The 19,604-nt window shown below is 44.1% G+C and overlaps 1 protein-coding gene across 6 annotated transcripts; it reads left to right on the forward strand.

Moving 5' to 3' along the window:
- The first annotated feature begins 11,321 nt into the window (after positions 1-11,321).
- LETMD1 (LETM1 domain containing 1) lies at positions 11,322-18,948 on the forward strand. 6 transcript variants are annotated; one of them, XM_090273169.1, is made up of 9 exons: positions 11,322-11,481; positions 12,016-12,167; positions 14,121-14,236; positions 14,858-14,940; positions 15,844-16,030; positions 16,127-16,228; positions 16,330-16,482; positions 16,952-17,008; positions 17,963-18,948. In XM_090273169.1, the coding sequence occupies exons 1-8, from the start codon at positions 11,360-11,362 to the stop codon at positions 17,003-17,005; spliced, it is 969 nt and encodes a 322-aa protein (XP_090129295.1). In that variant the 5' UTR covers positions 11,322-11,359; the 3' UTR covers positions 17,006-17,008; positions 17,963-18,948. The 6 variants fall into 6 exon arrangements, with proteins under 6 accessions (XP_090129295.1, XP_090129291.1, XP_090129292.1 ...); XM_090273165.1 differs by having other exon boundaries at positions 11,323-11,481; positions 16,912-17,008; positions 17,935-18,948; XM_090273166.1 differs by having other exon boundaries at positions 11,323-11,481; positions 16,912-17,008.
- Positions 18,949-19,604: the final 656 nt, after the last annotated feature.

Below are 19,604 nucleotides of genomic sequence, written 5' to 3' on the forward strand. Positions count from 1 at the left end.
ATTTTCCCAGGTTATAAATATTATGTCCTTTACACTCTGGGTCTGGCTGGTTTGGCTCAGTGGATTGAGCGTCGGCCTGCGAGCTAAGTGTCGCTGGTTCGATCTTCCAGTCAGGGCACATCAGAGAAGGAAAACTCTGACTCCAAAAAACCTCCGCTGCCTTGCGGCATACCTCTTCAGGGGAAAGGCTAAGGGAGTAAACCCCGACAGAAAATCCGGAGCCGGAGTCCCTAAGGCGGTTTGACGTTGTAGTCAACACCGGCAACTCCTGCGGCGCACCTGAAGCCAAGCTGTATTGACTCCGTCTTTCCCTTGGACCCTTCAGCTGCGAAGAGAGGGGGCGTCTGCTGCATGGGCAACAGCAGACCCTCCATATCACCCTGCCCAGGCTCTGTAGCTTCAGCTTCACTGGAGAGGACACTCCAGCGTCATCGCAAGATGTCGATTCAACACGGGAGGAGACAGATACCGTGTCACTCCCGAGTCGGACTGCACAGCCATTCTCGGCGGTGCAGATAGACTCTTAAGAAGCTACACCATCGTCTCTCGAGACGGACGGCTGCCGACGACACTCTGGGTTAACTCTGACTGTTTCTCAGGTGATAAGTATTCCTTAACTCTGACCATCTGTGTCTCTAGCCCCTCTTGAAAGTTTTTTTAACCTGCTTATCACATTTCTCTTTTGCTGTTAATCATTTCTTATTGGTTTGAGTACTACTTTTCTTTGTCCCTCACAAGTGTGAGAAATGCTCACAATAAAAACTGGAACACAGGACTTGAGCAGTAACTGAGGCAGTTATTTATTCATAGATCTGCAGCTCTGGGCGCAGCCTAAAAGCCAAGTCAAGGTGCGCGCTGAAAAGATGGAGCTGGCTGTTTTTATCCTTAATGCAAATAAAGCCTCCCCCACCCCCCCTCTTCCCTCTCTTCCCCCTTCCCCGTTTCTCCATGCTGGATACTCCGAGTTACAATCTAAATTAACTGAAGATGAAAATTAACTCAGGGTGATCTGGTTATAGGTCTGTCTCCAGCTCTCCTTTGAAATTTCCCTAACTTGTTTGCTGGGGCTGTCTGGCTACATTTTCCCATTTTCCCTGAGTCTGGTGATGACTATCTCCCTCTTTTGATCTCAGGTAGCCTTTGTTTTTAGAAGCATTTGTGCTGAGCTGCAGGATGCCCCTTTTCTGATTTGTAAATATGCTAATACTGTTAACTCTGGCTCAGAGATCTTCTAGTTACATTTGCCCTTTGTTGCTAATGATTTTCTACTGATTTGGGAGTCACTATTTCCTTTCTTACACAAGGTAACAGTTAATAAGCTTAGTAATCGATGTACATAAAAAGCTGTTGTTTCAGGAACTGGAGGTATGACCCACCTTGACTCCAGGAGACCATAAGCAGTTCCACCTTCATGCCTCAGGAGGACTGCAAGCAATCAAGACAGTATCTGAGCCATTGCACTCCAGGGTGGGATGACCACTGCCCAGGACACAGATGAAAGAATGCTGCAGCTTTTATCTGATTAACCTTTTCCCTGAATTCCAAACCCCTTACCTAAACTTTTCTTCTCCTTAGAAAAAGGGCCTGTTTATAGTGAAATGCAAGACAGTCTGTTAGGGTACAACCCACAGGCTTCTCAGATCGCCATCCATCTGAATAAAGCGCCCGTAAAGATTCAATCCCCGTCTCTGCTTATTGGGTCCAGTAGATGACAAGCAGCCCGGACACCAGCTTTTCCAGTTTCACTTCCTTTTTCTAAATCAATCAATAAACTAAAAAAAAAAATAAAAAAATAAAAAATGGCAAGAAAGAAAAGGCCCTGAGACTTCCCCCTGGAGCAATACATGTTCACTTAGAAATATACATTTGCAGGTGTATGTGAACATATTAATCCTTGGTCCTACATTAAAACATGACAATGATATAATGACAGTGATTTTATGTCAACGATATTGTGGGAGGCTCGGTTCTTCTTGCCCACACAGTAAAGAATTAAAGATCAGCAAATCAGTTAGAATGCAAGCAGGTTTTTATTAGTAATACATTCTCAGAGTAAAGAACAGACCTAGCCAAGGTGGGTGAGAAAGGTAAGGGCACCCAATCTATTTGTCCTGAGGACTTTTATAATGTGTGCGGTAGGGCGAGGGAATAAATTACAGAGATTTGGTGGGCAAAGGTGGTGCATACTCTTCTTCCAAAGGAGGGCATAACCTCCTAAGCATAGGGATGGGTGGAGGTCATCAGATTTTTATCTTGTTCCAGACCACCTCTTGTTATCCTTGTTATCTGTTGTGAAAGCAGAAATTGCCGAAATGGCTGGAGGCGGTTAATTAGATATTTATGAACTTTTTCTAAAAGTACTATGGACCCCCTCCCACCCCCCTTTTCCTAAACTTCTACCTAACAATATTAAACTCCAAAATTCTTTTTAAAAAATTTATTGATTTATTTTAGAGAGACAGAGACATCACTTTGTTGTTCCACATATTTATGCCATCATTGGTTGATTCTTGTATGTGCCCTGGCTGGGGATCAAACATGCAACTTGAGTGTATCGGGATGACACTCTAACTGAGCTACCCAGCCAGGGCAAACTGCAAAATCCTTGAAGTCTTTGTAATATTGATTCAGTGAGGTAGGACATTTATGAATGCTGCTGAATGTGCAAATGTGCCTAAAAGTTCAGTAAGTGGTGCCGGTGGATAATGAGCCATGCACCACGGTGAATATCAAGACTTATGGTACAGATCCTGAGTGACTTTGCCAAAGCTGGGTGGGGAAAATTTCTCTCCAGGAGTTTCCTTACCTCTGTCCTTTTGCTCTAATTGCTGTGGACGTGCCAGACAGCACAAAGTGGCTCTTGAGGGTGGTTCCTGCTGATGCTGGGTAAAGGTCTCCTTAGGCAGAGCCAAAGACTAACATAAAGTAAAAATTCTTCTGATCTCAAGCCTTAGCAAGGGTTATGTTGCCTGGAAGAGTAAAAGCCTGGGGTGGGGCTGGTGGATAGAGGGTGGAAAGAAGTGGGAAAAGTCAGAAAGCAAGAGACCCGCCCTCCCTAATCAGGTTCCCTGAACTTGGAACCCCTATAACCAACCCCTGTTAGGCACTGCTCTGCACCCATTGATGCCCTTATCTTTGAATTGCACTGACTTCTGACTTGTTTGATATTCTTTACTGGCCGCAGTAGCTAGATTGGTTTTGAAACCAGAGGGCGACCGAGTCCCAGGCTCATCTTGCCTGTCACTGCTTAGCCAGAAAGTAGAGACAAGGATTGGATTATAACTGTGCTTTTATTAATATCAGAGGCTAGCAGTCTGAGAAGGTGGCAGGTTAAAACCCTGATATCCACCTTACCTTGAGTTTTCAGAAGCAAGTTTATATGCGGGAAACGTAAGAATTTGGGAGCAGGAGCTGAAAGGGAAGCTTGCAGCTTCTTCCCAAACTGTGGCTCCTTTGACCTGGTGCTATCTGTTTGCATTAGAATTCCTCTTCTTTTCCCCAGAGGCCTGTGGTTTATGGCCAGAGAGGTTATGTACTCTCTGGTTAGGGAGGAGAGGTATAAACCATTTGCTCTCAAGTGTCCTTGGTTAGGGGAGATAAGGTTTTGCTATTCATTAGCTGGCTGTAAATTGTTCTGTTTGGTCTTGTTTAATTTTCTTGTCTCAGTTTCCCCATTCCACTTGCCCAGGAATTTTCCTAGCTATTTGCTCATGCTGCCTGTTTCAGTCTACCGTGTTTATTGCCATACGGATATGTCCTTATCTGTTTATATTAATTTTCATAGAGTGTAAATTCTTAGACCATGTTCATGAATAATCCATTCTAAATTTAGTTCAGTGTCTACCTTGATTGCTCATTGCTGGCAGGCAGTGATAAAAGCTTTCTGATGATGACTATGTCTGCAATGATTACATTAAAAATCATTGTGGGTTCGATCTCTGGTCAGGACACATATTAGAATCAACCAATCAATAAATAAAATAAAATTAAAAAAGAAAATCAAAGGTTACTTCTTGTCTTTCAGAAAGAATACTGCTCCTTTGAGAATAAGCTTCACCACTCTTACAGGTCTTCTCTCAAACTGCTTCAGCTGGCCACATCTGAACCCTTTCTTTTTAAAAAAATATTTTATTTATTTTTAGAGAGAGGGGGAGGGAGGGAGAGAAACATCGATGTACACAAGATACATCGATACGTTACCTCCCGCATGCCCCCAACTGGGTACCTGACCAGCAACCCAGACATGTATCCTGATTGGGAATCAACTGGCAACCTTTCAAATCACAGGTCAGCACACAATCCACTGAGCCACACCAGCCAGGGTGCCTGAACCCTTTCAGTGTGATGGTCAGGAGACCTGGGTTCTCACTTAGGCTCACCAACCACTTCTGTATGACTCTATATGCCTCAGTTTCACGATCTTCTAGTGCAATTCAGAAAAACTCACAGGGCTTGCAGGTAGGGCAGAGAAGTAAAATTAAAAAGTAGATGTGGACGGGCTTTAAACATAGGACATAAAAATCCTGTCAGAAGTCTACACCTCTTTCCTTTGAGGCCCAGCCCTCTGAGACACCTTTTTCTCCCCACAAGGAAAATCTCCTTCTGGAGCCTCAGGTTCTGGCTGTGAAGGATGAGGAACAACCCTTGTGTATCATCTTCTGCAGATTCCTCCCAATGACTCCCTTTACCTCATCTTTGCTACTTTTCTAAGCTTGGGCCTTATTTATATTCCCATTCTGCTATTTTAACAACAATAACAACAACAACAACAAAACAAGACTTAGAAGGAAGATGTAGGATGCCTAGAAGCCAAAGATAATCTCTAGAGAAAGAAATATGGTAAAAAAAAAAGTCAAATAGTAAGCCCAGAAATTTAGAAGACAGAAATGGAACAGGCAAAAACAATACTTCATGTGAAGTAAAGACCTGAAGTTATAAAACAAAAAAACTTCTAAATTATCTGAAAAAAATATAGAACATCATTATGTTCTTAAGGCAGAATGTCTTTTTTTAAGTACATTTTATTGATTATGCTATTACAGTTTTCCTAGTTTTTTTTCCCATTGCCCCTCTGCATCTGGTACCCCTTCTCTCCAGCAATTCCGAAGTCCCCTTAGTTCATGTCCATGGGCTGTGCATGTAAGTTCTTTGGCTTCTCCATTTCCTATGCTATTTTTAAAAAATATTTTATCTACTAATTTTTAGAGAGAGGAAGGGAGGGAGAAAGAGAGGAAGAGAAACATCCATGTATGAGATAAATCGATGGGTTGCCTTTCGCACACCACCAACTGGGGACCTGGCCTGCAACCCAGGCATGTGCCCTGACTAGGAATAGAACCAGTGACATTTCAGTTCACAGGCCAGCACTCAATTCACTGAGTCACACCAGCCAGGGCTCCTATGCTATTCTTAACATCCCCCTGTCTATTTTGTATCTACCAATTATGCTTCTTGATCCCTGCACCATTTCCCTCTTTTTCCTCTTTCTCCCCTTTCTGCCTCACATCTGATAACCCTCCAAGTGATCCCCATACCTATGATTCTGTTCCTGTTCTGGTTGTTTGCTTAGTTTATTTTGTTTTTGTTTTTTAGATTCAGTTGTTGGTAGTTATGTTTGTTGTCATTTTAATGTTCATAGTTTTGATCTTCTTTTTCTTAAATAAGTCCCCTTAATATTTCATGTAATAATGGCTTGGTGATGATGAATTCCTTTAGCTTTACATCATCTGAGAAGCTCTTTATCTGCCCTTCCATTATAAATGATAGCTTTGCTGGATAGAGTCATCTTGGTTGTAGGTCCTTGCTTTTCATCACTTTGAATACTTCTTGCCAGCCTCTTCTTGCCTGCAGTTTCTTTTGAGAAATCAGCAGACAGTCTTATGGGAGCTCCTTTGTAGGTAACTCATTGCTTTTCTCTTGCTGCTTTTAAGCTTCTCTCTTTATCTTTAACCTTTGGCATTTTAATTATAATTGTCTTGGTGTGGTCCTCTTTGGTTCCAATTTGTTTAGGACTCTCTGTGCTTCCTGGACTTGTATGTTTATCTCCTTTGCCAAATTAGGGAAGTTTTCTTTCATTATTCTTTCAAATAAGTTTTCAATTTCTTGCTTTTCCTCTTCTTTTTCTGTCACCCCTATGATTCAGATATTGGTATGTTTCAAGTTGTCTCAGAGGTTCCTAAGCCTCTCCTCATTTATTTCAATTCTTGTTTCTTCTTTCTGTTCCAGTTGAATGTTTATTTCTTCCTTTTGTTCCAAATCATTGATTTGGAGCCCTGCTTCCTTCCTGTCAGTGTTGGTTCCCTGCATATTTTTATTTCATTTTGTATAGCCTTCACTTCTTCCTTTATTTAGTGACCATACTCAATTATTTCTCTGAACATCCTGATCACCAGTGTTTTGAACTCTGCATCTGATAGTTCGGCTATCTCTGTTTCGTTTAGTTCTTTTGCTGGGGTTTTGTTCTGTTCTTTCCTTTGGACCATATTTCTTTGCCTCCTCAATTTGGCAGCCTCCCTGTGTTTGTTTCTGTTTACTGGGTAGAGCTGCTTTGACTCTGTATCTTGGTAGTATGGCCTAATGTAGTAGGTTTCCTGTAGGGTCCAGTGGCACAGCTTCCCCTATCATCCAAGCTGAGTACTCCAGGTGTGCCCTTTGTGTGGTCTGAGTACACCCTCCTCTTGTAGTTCAGCCTTGGTTGCTGTTGGCAGATCAATTGGAGGGATTTACTTAAGCCAGTCAGCTGCAAGGATTGGCTGTGACCACTGACCACCAACCTCCACCCTCTGTGGAGAATCATTTGTGTAGGGGCAGGGTGGTGGTGCTCCAATGTGCTCTGTAGCTGTCCACTGGGTGCCCTGGCCCTGGAGTTTCCCAGGTAGTGCAGACCAAGGTCAGCCCCCACCTGTGTTTCACCTGGGTTACCCTGCCTGAACTATAAAGCAATCTGACATGTCTGCTACTTGTGCTGGGTTTGCAGATTCCCAGGCAAGGGCAAGCTATGAATCTAAGCTCACTGCTGCCAGTGCCAGCCCTGGGGCTCACCGAGGCCAGGTATTGCTTGTTTGATAGGATTTAGGAAGTTAGGAAGCATGAGCCAAGAACACCCATTCATATAGAAGAACAGCTGGGTGGACCTGTAAGCTGGGTGGGATGGAGTCTCTGGGAATCTCCAAACAGTGTTAGCCAGTTTGATGGAGTCCCAGATATGGGACCAACCTGCTAGCTCTGTGGGGGTAGGCCTCAGAAAAGAGAATGGCCTCTGCTTGCCCTGATGCCAGACACTCCAGTTTCCCCATGCATATCACCGGTGTCCCCCAAGCTGATACCCAGCTGCTGGACCTCCAATTGTGTGAGTCTGAGTAGGTGAGTTCATGTGTGGATTAAGATTAATTCCTTGGGGATCCAGCAGTTTCTTCCACTGACTGAATCCCCACTGGTTTTTGCAGCTAAAAGTTGTGGGGACTTATCTTCCTGGTGATAGAATCCCCGGTGTGGGGATTGGGAGTCCTTGCTCCTGAGATAGCCCTCCTGAATTTTTATCCACCACATGTGGGTGGGAGACCAGCCCATTTCATATCTGCACCCCTCCTACTAGTTTGGATGGATGTGGTTTCTTTAATTCTGTAGTTGTCAGATTTCCATTCAACTTGATTTCTGACCGTTCTGGCTGATGGTTGTTCTGTATTTTCATTATAATTTTGATGTGGCTGTGCCAGGAGGTGACCCATGTCTGCCTATGCCACCATCTTGACTGGATCCTCCTCAGCAACTTCCTTTCTAAGAAATTATTTTGAGAGGAAAAGTATTACCTTACACTTAGGTATTTAAGATATTTAGTCAATTAATAAATAATTAAATGCTAGAGATTGTGCTAGGGACCAGATATACAGTGAGCTTAGAATCAAATGGGGAACACACTCATTAAATGTATAATGCCACTGTTAATTAAGATCATTTTAAGTATTGTGAAAGATAAGTACAGCTAGCTACAAGATGAGTATAACTGGGAAACCTAACTCTGTGGGCTTAAGAGTTTCCTGTAATAGTGCTGTTTATATACAAGTAGCAGTAACTCATGTACCTAGTCTCTCTGGGGCCAATAGCTGACTCAGATATATATATAAGATTTTATTTACTTATTTTTAGAGAGAGGGGAAAGAAGGGAGAAAGAGAGGGAGAGAAACATCAATGTGCAAGATACATTGATTGGTTGCCTCTCCTACGCACCTGAATGGGGGACCTGGCCCACAACCCAGGCATGTGCCCCAGCTGACCAGGAATAGAACCAGCAACCTTTCAGTCCGAATGCCAGAGCTTAAGCCACTGAGTCACACCAGGCAGGGCCAGATCTTGAGTAGGTTACTTAAAACCTCACTTTCATCACTTATAAAGTGGTGCTAACATTAGTATCTACCTCACAAAGTGAGGATTAAACTACTTAACACATGTAAAGCACTAAGAATGATGATGGCACATAGTATCTGCTCAATAAATGTTAGCTATTATTACTAGCATTTCAGTTGGAACGTGAAAGACAAGCTAGAAGGACGGGAAGTAGAAAGAAACTACAAACAAAGAGCAACATGTGCAAAAGCCAGGGGTACAAAGTTGCTTGGCCTTTGGTAAAACTGAAAGGCCAATATTTCTTAGCATAGAAAGCTAATGGGAAAGAGATATCATGAGATATGAGATGAGGCTGAGACGGTAGGCCAGGTTAAGGAGTATGAACTTTATTCTCAGAGTCAGAGGAAACTTGAAAGATTTTATGAATGACAAGCTTAGACTTGCAATTTTAAGAGCTTTCTCTGGCTACAGCATGGAGAACTGGTTGGAGAAGAGCCAAAATAGATGACAGGAAAGCAGTAAGGAAGCTACTCCAGTAATCTAGATCCGTGGCACAGAAGAGAGAAGAAAACTGGATGACTGAAGAAAACGGAAGATAGAACCAACAAGACTTAGTGTTTGTATACTGGGGTGAGGGGCACGAAACAATATTTGAGGAAGAAATGAATGAATTCCTGCATTCTTGCTATATTGTTTCACGGTATGAATTGCCATTCCTCTACCCCGTCATCCCATTTGCTTCACAAAACTCTGATCTTGCTCCCCGTCTTTCCAGGATTATTCTAGAATTTTAGAACTGACCATTCTTGAGAGATATATAGCAGTTGAGAGGACTTGGAAATTGCTTGAAGACAGAGATCATTTTTTAGTCAACTTTGTATCCCACCCATCCCTATCTAACCCTTGTAGACAGCCACCCACTTACAGAACTTTCCCCCTGCTTGCATGACCAGTACAATCATAAACAGCCTACACTAATATAAAGCTCTTTGACCCATAAAGCCTCATACAGCTGTGCGAGCTTTCACAACCATTTTCTTCTTCGGTCTTCACAGAACTCTTATAAGATAGGTACTATTATAAAGGAAACAAGCTCAGAGCTAGAGTAACACGTCCAAGGTCACACATACATTAGAGAAAGTGGCAATGCTAAGATTTGAACAAAGACCTCCTGATTCCAAATGGATGCTTGTCAGGTTGGCCAAATGGTCTAGGCGCCAGACTCCAGCCTCTGCTTCCGAATGGACCCCTCATGGAGAGTAAATACAGGTGAGACAAAAGTATGTTTACAGTTGTATGTGAAATATGGTTTAATATTGTAGTAGTATTATTTGTTTTCCATACAAACAACTGTAACCCTGCTTTTGCCCCATCCTGTACTCATATGTACTCAAGAAGACCTAACTTTTGGAGGCAGCCAAGTGCTGCTTCTGGGAATCCTTCCCAGTGTATTACTAATTTATTTATAAGCACCTACTACGTGCCACACTCGCCACTCAGCGAGTGTGGAACAATTCCAGCCTCACTGAGAAAACCAGACTGCACATCTACCAAGCCTGCGTACTCAGCACTCTCCTCTATGGCAGCGAGACGTGGACCACCTACGCAAGGCACCAAAGGAAACTCAACAGCTTCCACATGAGGTGCCTGCGACGCGTCCTGCATGTCGCCTGGCAGGATAAGGTCCCCAACACCGAGGTGCTGAAGCGAGCCAACATGAACAGTTTGCATGCAGTTCTTAGTGAGAGACGCCTCAGGTGGCTCGGCCATGTCAAAAGAATGGATGCAGGCCGTATTCCCAAAGACCTCCTCTACCGGGAGCTAGCAGAAGGCCAGAGGATGACAGGGCGCCCAAAACTGCGGTTCAAAGACATCTGCAAAAAGGACATGACACAATGCTCCATCAATCTCAACACATGGGAAGTTCAAGCAGACGACCGCCTAGCCTGGAGGCTCGCGGTCAGGCAAGGCACGTCACGCGCAGAGGCTGCGCGCAACGAGGAGGCGGTCCAGAAAAGATCGAGGCGGAAGCAGCGTCAACAGCAGCAACAACAGCCATCTGCCTTCACCTGTAACAAGTGCGGCAGGGATTGTCACTCCCGAGTCGGACTGCACAGCCATTCTCGGCGGTGCAGATAGACTCTCAAGAAGCTACACCATCGTCTCTCCAGACGGACGGCTGCCGATGACTACGTGCCAAGCCTGGCACCTAGTGTTAGGGTAGGGTATAGCAGTGAACAAGACAAGATGCTCGCCCTCAATCTAGTTCAGGGAGCCTGCCAAACAAGGGAACAAATGTATAAAGAATGTTAAGTGCTAACTGCTATAAAAAACATATACAGGGTCATAGGAAAAAATGTGTTTTGGTGAGAGAAAGCCTCTCAGAAAAGTGTCAATTGAGACAGGAGGTGCTTAAGGAAAGACATTTTCCTCACAAACCTAATCTGGGAAACCCGACAAAAGGAAAAAGTAGATTTAGTTTGCACAAGGGCAGCTCCCAGTCTTCCGATCTTTGCCATCAGAACATAACTGGCACTGGACAATCCCCGGCCGAGTCAAGCCGCCACCGCTAGAGTGCCGCGCGGGTCCTCCCAGCCCCTGGAGGCGCCCTGGCCCCAGGCACTGCCAAATTGACACCTGGCACCTACCACGTTAAGGTCCCAAAGCCGGGGGTGCGGACAGAGCGCAAGGACGGCGCTAGCGAATCGAGAGGGGGCACTAGGCCCTCAAAGAGAGGACGCCCTCAAGACCACAAACCCTGCCATTGGCACGAGCACTCGCTCCCTTTGGGATAGCCGCTTCCGGCGCCTTAAACTAGGAAGCACTGGCTGCGTCCAATCCTAGCCTTCCTTCCGCACTCAGTCCTCAGCTTTCGTTGGAGCCGCATCAGCGCGAGGCAAGCGGTCTTCGGTGACCAATCTGCGCCCTGGAAAGACGCATGCGTGGTCAAACGAACGCGATGTACTGTGAACTCTGACCTGAGGAAGACCTCTTTTCCTCCTCCCTCGCTGAGAAGATGGCGCTGTCCAGGGTGTACGGGGCTCGAACTGCTCTTTGGGGTTCGGTGGTCACTCCCGCGCCTTATGTCACCCGGAGGCTGCAACTTGTTCGCTTTGGACTGGCCTGGGGGGCCCCTCGGTGAGGGACCTGGAGAAGGAAAAGCATTTTTGATGTACAGGCCCTTCCAGTGTCTCATCCTTGCTTGCATGCTGTCTCTTTAGTTGTCAGCCTTCCAGTCTCTGGCCTCGGGAATTTTATTCGTCTGTTCAGAAATCTCACCCCGATCCCCGCTAGTGACCTGGCTTCTTGACGCTCTCAACGCTTAGTGCCCCATAAAGAGTTCCCAGCGCGTCGTGAGTTCATTTTTCAGCCTCCCGTTTCCGATTCGGGGTTTACAGCTGTTTACCTCGATCCCACTCCTCTGGCTTGATCCTGCTACTCTGGCCTCGGGCCTTGCCACTCCCGACATCCCTTCCTGCCCATTCTCTTATCTGCCTCATTTGTTTTTCTCAGTCCTATTGCTTATCTCCTGTTGATCCCAAGATCTGCCTTGCATTCCGGACGTTTCAGGTCTTAGCATACCTTGAGTCCTGTGTTTTTACATTAGTGGCGCCAGGTGTGCCGGGGCTTCTTGGACTGATTCCCAGATAGTCTGTTTGATCCTCCTTGTAGGTCTTCAAAGCTTCACCTTTCTCCAAAGGCAGATGTGAAGAGCTTAGTCTCTTATGTGGTGACTAAGACAAAAGTGATCAGTGGGAAATACCATCGTTTTTTGGATCGTCATTTTCCCCGCTTCTATGTCCTGTACACAACCTTCATGAAAGGTAAAACCAAAATGGAAATAGGAATCACTAGAATTAGCTCTAGGAAGTAAGGAAGTAAGTATCCTATCTAGTAAGTAAGATAATTTGCAGGTTTTGTTATGGGAGAGTGAGCTGGGTTGTCTTGTGTTTCATAAATGCTTGAGTATTAATCTAAATCTTAGAAGTTAGCACTTCTTGAGGGTGTTTCTAGAGAGGTATTTTGAGAGTAGCCCTGGCGCGGTAGCTTTGTTGGTTAGAGAATCATCCCCATATGCCAAGGTTGCAGGTTCAAATCCTGGTCAGGGCACATACAAGAATCAACCAAGAATGCATAAATAAGTGGAACAACAATTCCATGTTTCTCTCACTTCCTCTTGCTCTCAAATCAATCAAAATATTTTTAAAAGTAGGTATTACGAAAAACAACTTCTAACAATATCTAGAGGGAGTATAGGTATTTTCGCACTTAAAAAATTTTTTTTAAAGATTTTATTTACTTTTAGAGTGAGGGGAAGGGAGGGAGAGAAACATCAATGTACAAGTGATACATCCATCATTGCCTCTCACATGCCCCTGACCAGGAATTTGGTCTGCAACGCAGGCATGTGCCCTGACTGGAAATCAAACCAATGTCCTTTCCATTTGCAGGCCAGTGCTCAATCCACTGAGCCACACCAGCCGTGGCTGCACTTTTCTTAGCCACACACTAAACTTTACTGGAAATTCTTTGTCATGTACAAGGGCAAGTATCTATGACTGCATAGACTTGCCCTGTGATTTATCAGTTAACTTGGCCCATAAGAAAATGTGGTTTAATGCTTGTCATAAATCTATCCTAGGTAGCATATTATGGAAATGGTGCTGCAGTACTTGGTTTCTGAATGTTTTGGTTCAAATCAGAGCTCTGCTAGTTACTAGGAAATGGCATAGTGTTGAGTGTCTACTCTGGAGCCAGAGTCCTTGGATTCAAATCCCGGCTTGTCACTGGCTGTGTGATTGGACTAATTAACCTCTTTGTCCTTTGGTTTTCTTATCTGTAAACTGGGGATAATAATGAAATCTACCTGTTGACCTTATGGTAGTGAAGATTAAATTAATACATGTAAAGTATTTAAGGCCTGATGTAGTAAATGCTCAATAAATATAGCTATAACTATTATTATACTCTATACTTTTATCATAATACCAATTGCAATAAACTACCACGTTGTCAGTTCTAAATATTATCATAATTATTACTAGCTTTATGGACTTGCAAATTGCTTATACTTATTTGGAAAGCAGAGATAAGAATGGCTGCTTTGTCAGCTCCCAGTTTATAACTAGGATCAAATAGAAAAGGATCTGATAGCATTTTGGTGGTTTTGTTTTTAATATAATGAACTTGTGTGTACTCAGCCTCACTTCAGCAATTAATTCACTGCCTCCCATCTTACTTCATTTATACACATGCTTTCTTCTGTATTATTTTGAAGCCAACCTAGACATTATATTATTTCATTCATAAATAGGAAAGCATTTTAAAAAACTAATGTTCTAGATGAATGTAAAAATTCTAGAATGAAGAGAAAAATGCAACCATAGAAATATGTTGAATTACAGTAATTATAAAAATGTTCTACAAAGGAGGTAAGTTAATATCTGTTTGGGGAATACATAGGGTTGATTGGACAGGACTTCCTGAAGTTAGGGAGCTTTGAATTTTTATATTCAAAAGAGAATGAGTCATGGATCAGGAAAGAGAATATATTCCATAGTCTAGAAGATAAGTGATGTGCTGTGGGGGAAAAAGAATGAGAAAAGAGATGTGGGGTGACCTCACAAGAGTTTCAAGTGACCTAGATGGAAGTTTTAATGTTGAGTGGTATTGGGGAGGGAGAAATGTGTGGACTGTGGGTGGACTTGGACTAGGAAGCTGTGGTAAGATTCATACTAGAGTGACGTCACACTATGTCTTCTGCTTTAATGAGACAGGATTGCAAATGATTTGGACTGATGCCAAAAAGGCTAGAAGAATAAAGACAAATATGTGGAAGCACAATATAAAGTTTCATCAACTGTCATACCGGGAGATGGAACACTTGAGACAGGTATGGGCCAGGGGCAGGTACCCAGAAGTTTATGGTGAGGTAATTAAAGTTAACCAAGATCTCAAGTTTTTTTCTTTTCTATTTTGTTAACCACTGATCAAGCTTTTGCCCTTTGCCACAAGATTCAAGTATTCAACTAAATGAGGGCATCAGATTATTTGTCAAAGTGGGATTCTTTCAGAGTCGTAGCCCTCCACAACAGAGCTCCACAGAATTTCAACCACACTTCCTGAATAAAAGTTGTAGACACTAAAATCCAGTTTGCTTTTGAATATCCAAAAATCTACAAGGATCCAAAAGGCAGCAGGAAAGTAATATTTGGTGGTGACTTGATTAGTAGTTTGGAAGCTGAGAGTAAGAATCTGGGCTCTGTTCTGCAGATCAGGAAGAATTCACTGAGGGATTTGGTATGATGTCAGGCCCCATACTAAGAATATCTGGGATACAAAAGTAAATAAATCAGGGCTTCTGCCCTCAAGTAACTTACCAACTGCAGGTAGATAGAAATAACCTTGATCCTTTGCTGGGCTGTAGTAGAAGTTTACTGCACAGTGGGGTGGAGAGTTGTCCATTGTGTTAAGAATGTGGGTTAAAATTGCATCTGTGTTTATTTTCACTTAGTTCCGTCAAGACGTCACCAAGTGTCTTTTCCTAGGTATTATTTCCATTCCACCCTTTGCCAACTACCTGGTCTTCTTGCTAATGTGAGTACAGACTTCTGTCTCCCCAGTGTATTGAAGATATATGGATTTTTAAAATTACAAATTATTTTAAGAACTTTCCATTCCAGAAGTTAGGCAGAAGTTATCAAACTTCCTGCTCCAATCTTTTCTTTAGCCCAAGGTTCATAAAAGCCACTCAGTAGCACCAGGATTCCTGAGACAGCTGTAAGTGTAGGTGTTCTAGACTCTCCCTGTTTCTTAGCTGTCCCTATGTGACGTGAAATACGATAATGACTTTTTTCATTATCCCTAGAGGCAGTAATCCACTCCCTGAGAAGCATAGTAATTTGGGACAATTTTTTTTCTTCAGGAGAGATACATTTCATATTTTGAAAACATAAATCTTCATTACCTTACTTTATATCCAAAGATGACACTTTTAAACTATGACCTTGCATATTGTTCTAGTTATCTGTTGCTGTGTAAGAAACAACTCCAAAGCTTAATGGCTTAAAACAAGCACCATTTTAATGATTTGCTGGATCAGGAATTTGGTCAGGTGGGTGACGGGCACTGCTCTTCCATGTGGTGTTGACAGAGGTCCCTCAGTGATAGGTAGCTGGTGAATGGACTAGTCTGGGGGGTTTGAGGTCACTCAGGTCCAGTGCCTTAGCAGGGATGGCTAGAGAACTGGGACTGTCAACCACAGTGCCTGTTGATGGCCTCTTTAAGGCGGTGGCCTCGGGGCAATGCAGCTTCTCCTGTGGCCACTCAGGGCCCGCAGAGTGGATGTGCCAGCGAGTGAGGGTCTGCATGGCCTTTTGTAACCCTGCCTTGGAGGTCACAAGTATTTGTCCTAGTATTCCTGTCTGCCAGATGCTTTGTTCACTCACTTTGCAAGGTGCCAGTTTCAGCACCTGACTTTGTGATTCCTTTTTCTTTCAGGTATCTGTTTCCTAGGCAACTACTGATCAAACATTTCTGGACCCCAAAGCAACAAATTGATTTCTTAGATGTCTATCATGCTATACGGAAGCAGTCCCACCCAGAAATCCTTTGTTATTTAGAAAAAATTATCCCTCTCATTTCGGATGCAGGACTCCGGTGGCATTTGACAGAGCTGTGCACCAAGGTATTCCTCCAATTAATCCCTGTTCCAAACTAGGAATCTTGTTAGGTTCACTTTGCAACATTTACCTGTCTCTTACCTCTCCCAATCTCTCCCTAGATACAGCGTGGTACCCATCCAGCAATACATGATATCGTGGCTTTGAGGGAGTGTTTCTCTAAGCCTCCACTGGGCATGAACGAACTCCATACTTCTCAAATGGTGAGTACTCTGAGGCTTCCTCTTGCCACAGCTTACCCTCGCTTCAGGCCTTTGCTTGCAGTAATGCTATGTTGACTTTCTCCTGTACTGTTGTGTCACAGAAAGCCTTGAGTCGAGCCATGCTTCTCACACCTTACCTGCCTTCTCTCTTGTTGAGACACCGTTTAAAGACTCATACCACTGTGATTCACCACCTGGACAAGGCTTTGGCAAAGCTGGGGATCAGCCAGCTGACTGCTCAGGAAGTGAAGTCGGTAAGAGCTCGATTGCGGTATCAACACTCAATCCGTGGTGGACTTTTGAGTTCACAGGACTGGGAGCTTAGAGAGAGCTTGCTGTCTTGCTTGTTAGAGCAAAATTCAAGCTCTTTATTTTCTCACCTCGTTTCTAGATCTTTTATTTTCCTCAGCGAACTTAAGTACTGGGAAGGAATTGCCCACAGTAATTTTGGTTTCTTTTCTTCTAGTCCTTCCAGAATCAAGGCCGTTATACTTTAGATCTACTGTTTTAGCTTATTTAGGCATCTTTGCTTGTCATCTCAGTTCAAACTGCCATGGAGAAAGGTTTCTTGGGATGAGGTTGTAACTTATTTAGAGGAGATTTGGGGCTATTTGTGGGTTTACACTTCCTTGGCATACTCGCTCTGTAGTTATTAAGGACCATTTCTATTTTGAGTGTTACAGGCTTGTTATCTTCGTGGCTTGAATTCTACCCTTATTGCAGAAGAGAGGTGTCGAACTTGGCTGGCAGAATGGCTGCAGGTTTCCTGCAACCTGAAAGGTAAGACAAATCTCTCTGGCATAACCAAAATCCAAGTCATTTTTGTATTGTATCCCAAGATTATTTTGGAGTTAATTATTGAGTGCCATGAGACCCTTCTCTAACACGTGTCTAATTGGAAGGCACAAGCTCATTAGCCTACAGGGGCTAAGCAGGTAATGAAGCAGACCGCGCGAGATGAGGGATGAGTAGTGGGGCTGTGGGAACACGAGCGCGAGCGCATGCTGGTCAGAAGCAGTTTCTCCATCTCAGCAGCACTGGTGCTCTGCTGTGAGGGCTGTCCTGGGCATAGAGGATGTTCAGCAATATCCCTAGCCTCGACCCACTGCGTGCCAGCGGTACCCTGCTCGCCCCAGTTCTGACAACCCAAAATGTCTCCAGACATTGCCAAATGTCCGGGTGGGAGGGGAGAGCAGAATTGTCTTAGTTGAGAAGCAATAGTTTAAAGGTATCCAGATTCAAAACAAAACCACTCAGTTGGCTAAACAAAGAGTATCTAAAGGTGAGTATTAGGCTGGTGGGTCTCCTGTTTGGAACCTTTGGCTAGGCCTTGATGTTTTCTAAGCCTGTGAATATCAGGGTAGGCCTGCTAATCTCCTTCCAGCTGAGAAACGTCCCCAGAGCACCAACTTCCACCAGAAGAATCCCAAGGGTGACAGTGGTGTTTAGGACCATTACTATCTGAATTTTCTGCTGCTGTCACAGGAGAGTCAAGAAATGAGGGTGAGCAGATAGGAATACATGGTGGAAGGAAAGGAAAGCATGCATGCAGGGACTGGAGCGAGGCCGGGGAGCTGGAGAACAGCCCCTAAACGCCCCACCTCCTGCACTGGGCTTCCTGCCTCTTGTTTCAAGTCCTGTGAGCCGGGGCAGTTAGAAGGCTAACTGTTTCCTGGCCAAACCACTGATATTGATGGTGTTCGCAGAAGCAGAGCTGTCCCTTCTGCTACACAGCGTGGTCCTGCTTTCCATCAACTACACTGGGACGAGGCGCTGAGTGAACATGGAGCGGAGTCATTGTCCTGCCGTCACAGTACTGCAGCGTGGGACCAAACAGCACTTGTCAGCCGAGTCTATGTGCAGTGTTGGCTGTGTGAGAGGCAAAGGAGCAGGCGCCACAGCTTCAATGTGGTACCCACATGGGAGCTGGAACCGAAACAAACCCTCTTACTGGGGGTGGCCCACGTGAGGTGTCATCCCAACTCCCTTGGAATTAGCTGGAAATGGAAGCAGCCATGTGCCGGGCTGCTACTGTGACATGTTCAGTTCAGATCCTAGGAAGTGAGCTTCTGCCCCAGGTGGGAATCCTCACTCGGCCCAGGACTTGCCACTGCCATCTTCTTTTGAGCAGTGTTTCTGTTAAAGTCGGTTTCTGGCTGGTGAGGGGCAGTGCACTACTTAAACTGAAGCACTTACATGTGTGTTCTTTGATGCCCCCCTCAACCCTGAGAAGACCAAAAATAGGAATTTTTTTTGTCCCCCTCATTGGGGTAACAAATGTCTTCCTTTTCAAATCCTTTTATCACTTTGACTTTTTTCCTTCATTTTTTAGTAATTCACTTATGGGAACACTCGAAGGAAGATAAAAGAAAATACAAGTGCTTCTTGACCCCTTCCCCAGTGTTTACAGCCTTCGCACCCTTGTCTTAATTTCTGGGCTGTGCTACAACCCCTGTGGATCTTAAACTCTTTGCTACTTCCACTGTGTTGCAGCCATCCCACTGTAACCCAGTGGCTGCCTTCTGTGGGCCATGGGTCAGACCTGTCCCGTACTAAGTACTGCCCAGCCCAGGAGACCGGGGAGGTCTGCATCAAGATAGTAAGTTGGGTTTAGCTTTTGTCTATGTATGTACATCAGTGACTGTAGTAATTTATTGTAAATGCATGAAACACTTTTTAAACCCAAGTAAAGACTGTCTGAAGTCAGTTGCTGGAAATTACTTATGCATACTCTAATCATTTTGCTAAGGCTCCTTTAGAAGACTGTCATAACCTAACTAATGGGGAGATAATTGGTGGGAATAGAAGTTTCTGATGGGATGGCAGTTATGAAAGAACTGATTTGAAGTTGATTCTCTTGCTGGATTTTAAATGGTAACTCTGAATAGACAATTTCACAAACATAATAGAAAAAGTAATGAAATTGAACAGTGGGCCCCAAGAATAGGGACTGCAGACGGAAAAGCTCCAGCAGGGTAGCATCAAGGCCTGCTCACCCGATGTGGTGCATAAGGGCATATGGTGCAAGGTAAGTTTTTTTTAAGATTTTATTTTTAGAGATAGGAGAAGGGAGGGAGAACGAGAGGGAGAGAAACATCAGTGTGTGATTGCCTTGCATGTGCCCCCAGCTGAGGACCCAGCCCACAACCCAGGCATGTGCCCTGACTGGGAATGAACCAGTGACCTTTCTATCTGCAGGCCAGTGCTCAATCCACTGAGCTGCACCAGTCAGGGCTGCAGGTCAAGCTCCTGATGCTTTAAAGAGAACGCTCTATTTTTCCACCATAAAACTTTTCTATTGTTAACATTAATCCCTAACTGACCTAATTAGTTTTATATACAATGCTGGAGAAACATCCTTTTTCTAACAAGTTAC

The sequence above is a fragment of the Furipterus horrens genome, unplaced genomic scaffold, assembly GCF_987537825.1.
Source record: "Furipterus horrens unplaced genomic scaffold, mFurHor1.1.pri manual_scaffold_4, whole genome shotgun sequence".
Classification (NCBI taxonomy): Eukaryota; Metazoa; Chordata; class Mammalia; order Chiroptera; family Furipteridae; genus Furipterus; species Furipterus horrens.